At 69.4% G+C, this 8,397-nt stretch overlaps 1 protein-coding gene across 3 annotated transcripts in view; it reads right to left on the reverse strand.

The window, feature by feature from the left end:
- Window positions 1–4,910, reverse strand: part of SORBS3 (sorbin and SH3 domain containing 3) — a 7,075-nt gene extending 2,165 nt beyond the window's left edge. The window contains exons 1-13 of one of the 3 annotated variants that reach the window (XM_035345104.1): window positions 4,658–4,910; window positions 3,204–3,300; window positions 2,839–3,083; window positions 2,701–2,764; window positions 2,589–2,621; window positions 2,442–2,502; window positions 2,241–2,334; window positions 2,116–2,157; window positions 1,912–1,998; window positions 1,395–1,450; window positions 409–533; window positions 214–290; window positions 86–132 (exon numbers count right to left, since the gene is read on the reverse strand). In XM_035345104.1, the coding sequence (XP_035200995.1) occupies window positions 86–132; window positions 214–290; window positions 409–533; window positions 1,395–1,450; window positions 1,912–1,998; window positions 2,116–2,157; window positions 2,241–2,334; window positions 2,442–2,502; window positions 2,589–2,621; window positions 2,701–2,764; window positions 2,839–3,083; window positions 3,204–3,300; window positions 4,658–4,696 (1,067 nt within the window). In that variant the 5' untranslated portion in view covers window positions 4,697–4,910. Of the gene's footprint in view, window positions 1–85; window positions 133–213; window positions 291–408; window positions 534–1,394; window positions 1,451–1,911; window positions 1,999–2,115; window positions 2,158–2,240; window positions 2,335–2,441; window positions 2,503–2,588; window positions 2,622–2,700; window positions 2,765–2,838; window positions 3,084–3,203; window positions 3,304–3,407; window positions 3,499–4,657 lie in introns of those variants that run through there. The other 2 variants (XM_035345103.1, XM_035345102.1) reach the window with 2 other exon arrangements.
- Window positions 4,911–8,397: the final 3,487 nt, after the last annotated feature.

Consider the following 8,397-nt stretch of genomic DNA (forward strand, 5'->3'; position numbering starts at 1 on the left):
GAGGGCCGGCGGCCCCCCAGCATCCTGCCCCGGTCCCCATCCACCACCCGAGGGACCGTGGGGACACGGGGACGCCGTCACTTACTTGGGTGACTCGGCTCGGAAGTCGAATTTGAGGCGGGCAGCTTTCATCTGGGGGGAGAGAGGATTAGCGGGGGGGGGGCTGCCCTGGCCATCCCCGACCCCCCAGGGATGGGACCAGCGTGGCCTCACCTTCTTCTCCTCCCTCTTTACGGCCTCTGCGGGGTCCCCAAAGTCCGGCAGGCTGGGGAGGGTGCCGGGCCTGAGGTCTGCGAAGAGCGGGGTGACATTTGGGGGGGGGGGTCACCGCATGGGGGGGTCACCGGGTGGCAGGGCAGGGGTGCACGGGGCGCCCCAAATCTGGGCTCGGGTGGGGGGGGGTCTCACCTCTGCTGGGGGCCACACGGCTCCGCTCCCCGGCCAGCCCCAGGCCCCCCCGCTCCATGCTGGGGCTGGCGGGCGGGTGGTGGGCGCTGGGGGGGCTCTGCAGCCGGCGGGGGGACAGCGGGCTCCTGGGGGTGACAGCGGGTGACGTGCCACCCAAATGTGCTCCGTCCTAGGGTGCAGCTCGGGGACAGACCCCCCCGGTATTGAACCCCAGGGTCCTGGTGCATGGGGGGGGGGGGGGGGGGGGGGGGGGGGGCAAACCGGGCCCCCCCCCCCCCCCCCGCAAGGGAAAAGGGGGGGGGGGGGGGGGGCGGGGCGCGGGAAATGGGGGTGCCCCCCGCTGGCGCGGGGCGTACCGCGCCCCCCCCCCCCCCCCCCGTGCCATCAGGAGGGGGTGGCAGGCAGGGGGACAGCCCCCCGCACACCCCACAGGGGTTAGGGTAGGCCCTACAAGAAGCGGAGGGTTTGTTTGTGTCCCTCCCGGAGGCGAGGGGACGCCCCGGGGTGGCCATCCCAACCCTAGGAGCTGCTGTCACCGGTGTCCCCTCCCCGCGGCGTGGGAAGCCAGCGCCCGTCACCTCCCCTGGGGCTGAGCCAAGCGCCGGGACACGGCGTCCCAGCACGGGGCCGGACAGGGGAAAGGGTCAGCCTCGTCCCGGCCCCGTCCCACCCAGCGGGCAGCCAGCCCAGCCCAACGCTGCTCCGGGCTCCGAGCTCCCCACCCGTGTCCGGCCGTGGCGAGGGAGCAGCCAGCGGCGCCACGGGGGGCTCGGGGTGGCAGGGGGGGGATGTGGGGACAAGCAGGACGCCAGGGTGGGCACCCCAAAGTAGCCAAATCTACGCAAGGGACAGCCCAGCCCGGTCCCCACCCACCCCCCCCCCCACGCGTGGGGTCCCGTCCCGTGGTGGTCCCACACCTCGAGCGGGGCTGGGGGCTGTAGGATTTGGGGCTGGGGGGGGCACGGGGAGCAAGCGGCCGTACTCACCGAGCCGCCGGAGAGGCCGGAGCAGGGGAGCGAGCGGTGGGAGCAGCCGCCGAGCTCTGCCGGAGAGGAGCGGGAGGGGGTGGGAGAGAAAAATTAATCATCCGAGAGGCCGAGTCTCCGCGGGAAGCGAGGGAGTCCAGCTCCGGCTGCGCAGAGCCAGCAGCCAGCCGGACGGCGCCGCCAGGCTGGGTCCTAGCTTCCACGGCCACGGCCACGGCCACGGCCACGGGCACGTCTTGGTGGCCGGCGGTGCGCTCGTGCAGATGCGCACGCACCCAGTGGTGCCACGCATCCTGCTGGGTGCGCATCCCACCCTGCACGCCACCGGGGAACGAGGGGCGCAGCTGGGTGGGCGCAGCCGGGCGGACAAACACGCGGATGGGCGCACAGCTGGGTGGGCACGCAGCTGGGGGCACACGCACACAGCTGGGGGCACACGCACGCAGCTGGACACGCTCGCATCTGGCCGCGCGCACAGCTTCCATCAGCACCGGGGGTGAGGCAGGAGCCCGGGTACCTTGCGGGGCTGCTGGCGCGTCTCCATGGCCCTCATGTCCTTGTCCAGCTCCTCGCCGAGCTGCTCCAGCTCCTGCTGCAGCAGCACCTGCGTGGGCAGGACGTGGTTGCGGCGAGCGACACGGGCACCACCGGGACCCCCGGTGCCACCCCCGGCCACCCCCAGCCACCCCCAGCCACCAGGGCTTTGGGCACAGCCGCTTACCTCGATGGGCTGAGCTCGTGCTGGGGGCACCGCTGCCGGGGGCTGGAAAAGGGCACGGGGCTGTTAGGTGTGGGCACCCCCAGGTGGGCTTTGTGCTGTTCCAGGGGGATTTCCCCCCTGCCTACCTGCCCGGGCTGCTCCAGCACCGAGGATTTCCCCGGTTCATAGTCAAAAATGCTGCCGGGCTCTGCGTCGGCACCGGGGTCACCCCACTGGGTCCTGCGGGGAGCCAGGGGGAGCTGAGCCCCCCATGCCATGGGGGCACCCTGCTGGGGACAGCGTCCCCGTGCCCCCATGGCAGTGCCACCCCGTGCCCCCGCACTCACCAATCTGTCCCGTTGGGCACACCGGGGCGCTCGGCCGGTGGTGGCCCTTTCCTCCGCGGCTCTGGGGGGGGGGGGATGGAGAAACCACGTTGGGACAGGGCTCCGGGGGGTCCCGGGGGTCCCCAGCCCTGCGAGGGCAGCACTTACCTGGGGGGCCGTGCTGGGCATCCCAGTCTGGCTCTGTGGGGAAGGAGAAGGAGGTGAGCGGGCACCGTGCCGCAGCGTGCCGCGCCGTGCCGCCGGCAGCACCGGGACTCACCGGGCAGCTTGCGGTGGATCTGCTGGAACATGCTGCGGTACCAGTCCCGGGGCCGGTCAACGCTCTGCAGGGACACGGGGGGGCGGTGAGGGGGGGTCCCTGGGGGTGGCAGAGCCCGGCCCCACGCCCCCGACTCACCGACCGCGAGGCGATGGGCATGCCCGTCTCGTCCACCGGCCCGATGCCGTCGTACTTCACCCAGCGCCTCTCCCGCCGCTTGCTGTCCTTGGTCCACGTGGCCGACCAGCCCGGCGGCCGCGGGCAGCTGGGGGTGGGATGCGGGGGCGCGGCGGCCCCCGGGCCCTGCATGGGGTCCTGAGTGGGTGCTGGGGTGCTGGGCGCCTTCGCCTCCTTGGCCGGCCAGGTCTGGTACCAGTCGTTGGCTGGGGATGAGGTGATGGGGAGCACGGTGACACCCCTGGGTGTCGCTGAGCAGCGCGTGGGGCAGCTGCAGGATCCCAAGGGTGCAGGGCAGGCACCCCAGGGGTGCTGGGGGCAGGTACCTGCGGTTCTGGGGGCTGCTTGGTTGTGCTCAGCTGGGGGGGGGTCGTGGAAGTCGAAATTCAGCGTGTTGGAGCCGCGGTGGCGGATGACGGGCACCTGCTGCACGAGGACGGGGCGAACGGGGGGGTTGAGGAGCAGCTCCCCAAATGCCCCCTCGACAGGCACAGGGGTCCCGCAGCCCCCGGCCCCACTCACCCCATCGCCACATGCTGCTGGGGCCCCCACAGCCCCACTGGGGGACAGAGGGGCACGTCCTCCGGGCTCAGAGCCAGGACAGGGCCCCCCATGAGTGCGGGGTTCAGGGACACAGCCGCGGGGCTGCCCGTGCCCTGCGGGGAAAGCGGCTGCGCTCACGGCAGGTCGGTGCCCCCCAGCCCCCTCGGGGCTCCTCCACTTGTTCTCCACGTGGGCATGGACGGATCCAACCCCCCGGGCTTGGCATCAGCTTGGGGAAACCCCCACTCAAACCCATGTCCCCCCGCCACGGGTGGCCCCGTGCCTCCCAGCTCCACTCTGGGGCTCTGCCTGGGGGCCCCCGAAATCCCCGGCAGCCTTTTAAGGGAGAAAAGACACCCAGGGGAGGGACGGCGTGGTGGCCAAGTGGTGGCACATCGTCCCGGCATCCCGGTGCCGTGCCGGGAGCCGCGGGGCGAAGCGTGCCCGCCGGTGCCCTCGTGCCCGGGCATGTGGGGGCAGCGGGAGTGGGCGCAGCCTCCCCGGGGCCGCGACGAAACAGAAAGTCAAAAGTATTTTCCCCACCCTGCAGAGCAAACAGGGAGGGGAGGAGAAGCGGGAGGAGAAGCAGGAGGAGAGCAGCAGCGGGAGGAGTGGGAACGGCGGCAGAGGCGCAGCTCATGAGTCACCGCCGCAGCGCGCTGCCAGGGCTGCAGAGCGGGGCGGGGGCGCCCCGGGATGGGACCCCCCCGTCCTCATCACCCCCTTGTTCCCCCACCGTGGGATGGCTCCAGCACGAGGGGAGCCCTTTGGGGTGCTGTCGCCCATCCCACGGGACAGGGGACACCCGTGTCCTGCTCGCCCCGTGCCCAGGAGCCCCCCCGAGCATCACCATGCGCACCGGGCACGGCAGCACCGCGTCGTGCCCCTAACCCGTGGGACCCCTTGGTGTGGGGTCTTGGACACCTCGGGGGATCTCGGCATGGCCCCAACACCTCGCAGACCCCTCCTCAAAAAGCAAGCAGGCTGAGAAGCCCCTCACTGGTGCGTTCTCACCCCCAACACCCCGCACCCCACAAGTCACCTACGGGGGACCCCCGGCCCCCCAGTCCCACCACCACCAGCTCCGCACTGAGCAACGCCTGTAATTAACGGGATTAACACCCCGGGAACGATTCGCCCGAGGGCAAGCAAAGCCGGGTGCAGGCACCCACACCCCCTGCACCCCATCCAACCCCTGCACACCCCCCCCCAGAGCCCCCCCAGAGCCAGCTCTTACCTCCCGGGCTGGGGGCCCGCGGGCAGCGGGGCCACGCATGGGGCCCGTGGAGCCCCGCGGGGCGCGGGACGGAGGCGGTGGGCGGCGGGGGGGAGCGGGGAGAAGCAGGCAGGGAGAGGAACGCGCGGCCCGAGATGTTTCGCCGCAAGCTCAGCGCGCAGCGGGTGGGTGGCGCGGAGAGGCCCCCCGGGCCCGCCCCCCCCGCCGCCTCCCCCAGCTCCCCCCTCCAGCAGCAGCAGCAGCCCCCGGCCCCACGGTTGATCCCGTGGCGCCCGAGCTCTCCGGCGGGTGCCCGCGTGCCCTGGCCCCCCTGGGGCGCGTTCGTCCCCCCCCCCCCAGCGCCCCGCTCTGGAGCAGGGCCGGCCCATTCAGAGTTTCCAGTGACATTTCCAGGAACGGGATCCAGGGAGCAGAGCCAAGAGGCTGAACTCATCCCACGCCCCGCGCACGCCTTCCCGCTGACGACACGGGGGCCAGCCCGGCGCCGACGGCCCCCCGCTGCAGGCACCCCCCGGTGGGGTCCTCCCTGCTGGCCCGGGGGGCTTCTGGGGGGGGGGTTTGGGGAAAAACTCGGTTGGGGGGGGGGGGGGGGGGGGGGGGGGCTCCGTGCTGCCCCACAACCCCACCACGGGGCGCACGGAATCCCCGTCCCCATCACTGCATGGCTTCCTACGGTGACCCTCTGTCCCTTTGGGGGGGCAGGATTTGGGGACCCCCCCCTTGGACACCCCAACTCCCTGGAGCCCCAGGGTGGGCGCGCGCCCCCCGAGCCCACCTCGTCCCCTCCGGGTACGCCCCGGTCTCGGCCCCGCTCGTCCGCCGCTCGCTTCCCGGTTTCGCCGCTCCCCAAAAGTGCTGACAGCCCCGAAACCGGGCAGCCCTGGCCCTTCCCTGCCCCGTGCTCCTCACGTGAGCCCCGGCCTCCCCCGCCGGCAGCCTCGGCTCGCGGGAGGGAGGCTTTGGTGCCGTCCCCACCGAGAAGCCACCGACGGGGACGAAGGCGCCAGCTCCGCCGGGGCACCCAAGGGACAAAGGTGACGGAGCGGGCGCTCTCCCCGCTCCCGGAGGCGGGAGGACGTGGAACCCCCCGGGGACAGGAGCCCGACCCTGTGAGCAGTGTGGGGGGCAGCAATTTGGGGGGCTGGTGGTGCAGCCCGGGGTGCTGGGGACAGGGTCAAACCCCCCCAGTTGAGCCCCCAGCCCGTCCTCCGCCCCGCTCACCCCGCCACGTCCCCGGTGACACCTGGAGGTCACAACCTCGGCTGGCGCTGCCCTCCCAGGGCACCAGAGCCCACCCTGCCCCCCCCACCACCACCACCAGAGCCCCTTCGGGGAACCGGAGCCCCCTTCGGGAACCATCTCCCCCTCCCCGGCGGCACCGCGCTCACCGTGGCAGCCTCCGGGCAGCGTCCCCGTGCCGCCGGCCTCCGTCCCTCCCTCCCTCCGCCCTGCTCCCAGCACCAGCCTCCGCTGGCAGATAAATATTTAACGCGCAGCCCGGGCCAGGATTAACAAAGGGCGAGTGTTTCCTGTTTGCTCAGCGCGGCGATGCCAGGGGGGAGCGCGCCGCGAGGCCGGCGACAGCCGCGGGACGGCGAGGCCGGGGGCGAGCCCCCCCGGGGAGAAGGCTGAGCGAAAAAAGAAGGGGGGCGATGGGGACGATGCGGGGGTGGGAGAGGCGTGGAGGGCACATGGCGAGGCGGCCTCGAGGGCTGGAGGTGGCCTCGAGGGCTGGAGGCGGCCTCGAGGGCTGGAGGCGGCCTCGAGGGCTGGAGGCGGCCTCGAGGGGGGCAGGCAGCGCCTCTGCTCCTCCGAGCAGCCCTGGAGGAGGACGTGGAGGGCAAACCCAGGAGCCAGCGTCCCTCCCCGAGGGCACGAGGAGCGTTACCCAGTTATTTCCCCATCTCAAGGGGCCAGGAGAGGCGGCTGAGGGCTCTCCAGCAAGGTGAGGCCAAGCACCGAGGCTGGAGCCGCCGGCACGCCGCTGCCCTCGCCCAGAGGCGGGCGCCAAGAAGGGGTCCCCCAAGCCCTCGCCCCCTCCCACGGCCGGGGGGGGGGTGCCCCCCAAAAACCACAGCGGAGCCGAGTTGACGGCGTCAATTTTTATCTTTTTTTTTTAATCCTTTTTTTTTTTTTTTTTTTTTTTTTTCTCCTTAAAGATGACTTCCAATTTACATTAAGACAGTTCTAACAAATACATCCTTTGTTGTTAAAAAAAAAAAAAAAGAAATTATATTAAATAATTTCTGCCAATAAATAACATTTTCACCAGTATTTTTTCTTTTTCCTTTAAACGTAACTAAAAAAAAAAAAAAAAAAAAGCAAGAAACAAACAAAAAAATGAAAAATAAAGGAGGCAGTCTCCAGGCAACGGGCGTTAAAGATCCTTCAAGCATCGAGAACCCTAAATAACATCACCAACCCCGCACGCGGCCCCCAGGGGGGCTCCGGGTCCTCCCGGAGAGGGGCGAGGGCTTCTCCCACCAAACCCCGCTGCCGACCCGGCGCTGCCTCCCCTCCTTTTACATGCACCTTGCTCTAACATGCAAAAAAAAAAAAAACAAAACCCAGGCTGCGAGGCCAGCCTGCGGAGGAGCGAGCGCGCCGCCCGCCCCCCCCCCCGGGCTTCCCCTCGTGCTCACGGCGGCGTTTTTTTGGGGGGGCGGCCGGGGAGGGAGAGGGGCCGGGGAGGGAGGGCTGAGATGAGGGCTCTCGGGACGTGCGTAGCTCCGAGGCGCCGGCCAGGGGTGGGAATTGGGTGGAAATTGGCTTTTTTTTATTATTATTTTTTTTGCTTTGCTCAGGTTCAGCACCCCCAAAACCTGGCCAGGAGGGGAGGCTGCGCCCCAGCTGGGTGCAGGGGGGCGCAGAAGCGCTGCCCGCCCCTCCCCGGCTGCTCCTCCGAGCTTAATGAGGGATAATCAAGGGGTAATTAGCACCCACGCGCCCCATGGCGCTGCTCCTCACCCCCTCGGGGACTCGCGTCGCGGGGCAGTACGGCACCCGTCCGTGCCACCAAGTCCTGCCACCCCCTCAATGCTGCAGGCACCACCCCGGGGGGATGCACGAGGGATCCCCCTGGGGGGGGGGAAACCGATGGCTGGGAAAGAGCTGGAGCCCCCCCGAGGGGCCGCGTCCCCGTCCCAGAGCTCCCCAGACTGCTGCTGGGGCGAGATCCCAGCCTGGGTCAGAACAACATGCCCTAAAAAAAAACATGCACGGGCAGCACCTTCGCACGGTTTTGCGCTCTCAGAGGAAGATTGCACACAGCGGCTCACTGCGTTTCGGGAAAGGATGCCATAAAAAAGAAAAAAAAGGAAAAGAAAAAGAGGAAAAAATCCTAAAGAGATACTCACAGACAAAGGCAATTGGCCCCACGCCTCGTATGGGGTTAGAGAAGCGTGCTCAAAACATCTCGCACTTTTTGCAAAGCAGTGGGCGTGTAAGAAAGGAAAAGAAGTGGAGGCATGCGAGTGGAAGTCTCGTGTGAAAAACCCAGCGGTCTGCTCACAGACACTGCTTCCCGAGGAGCTGGCGGGAAGTTAAGGTGACGCGGGACCGGCTGGGAGCTTCCTGCAAAGCTGCTGCTCTCCTCCGCAGCTCAGGGGCAAAGCCAGGCCGGCGAGACCCCGAGGAGGGGCTCACAGCCCGCTCACCCGCTGCCCGTGCTCGGGGAAAGGGGAAGAGGCAGGGAAGTTGGAAGAGAAGTGGGAGCTGGCAGGGGACTCGGCCCCGAAAGC

Source organism: Oxyura jamaicensis, chromosome 22 (genome assembly GCF_011077185.1).
Source record: "Oxyura jamaicensis isolate SHBP4307 breed ruddy duck chromosome 22, BPBGC_Ojam_1.0, whole genome shotgun sequence".
Taxonomy (NCBI): domain Eukaryota; kingdom Metazoa; phylum Chordata; class Aves; order Anseriformes; family Anatidae; genus Oxyura; species Oxyura jamaicensis.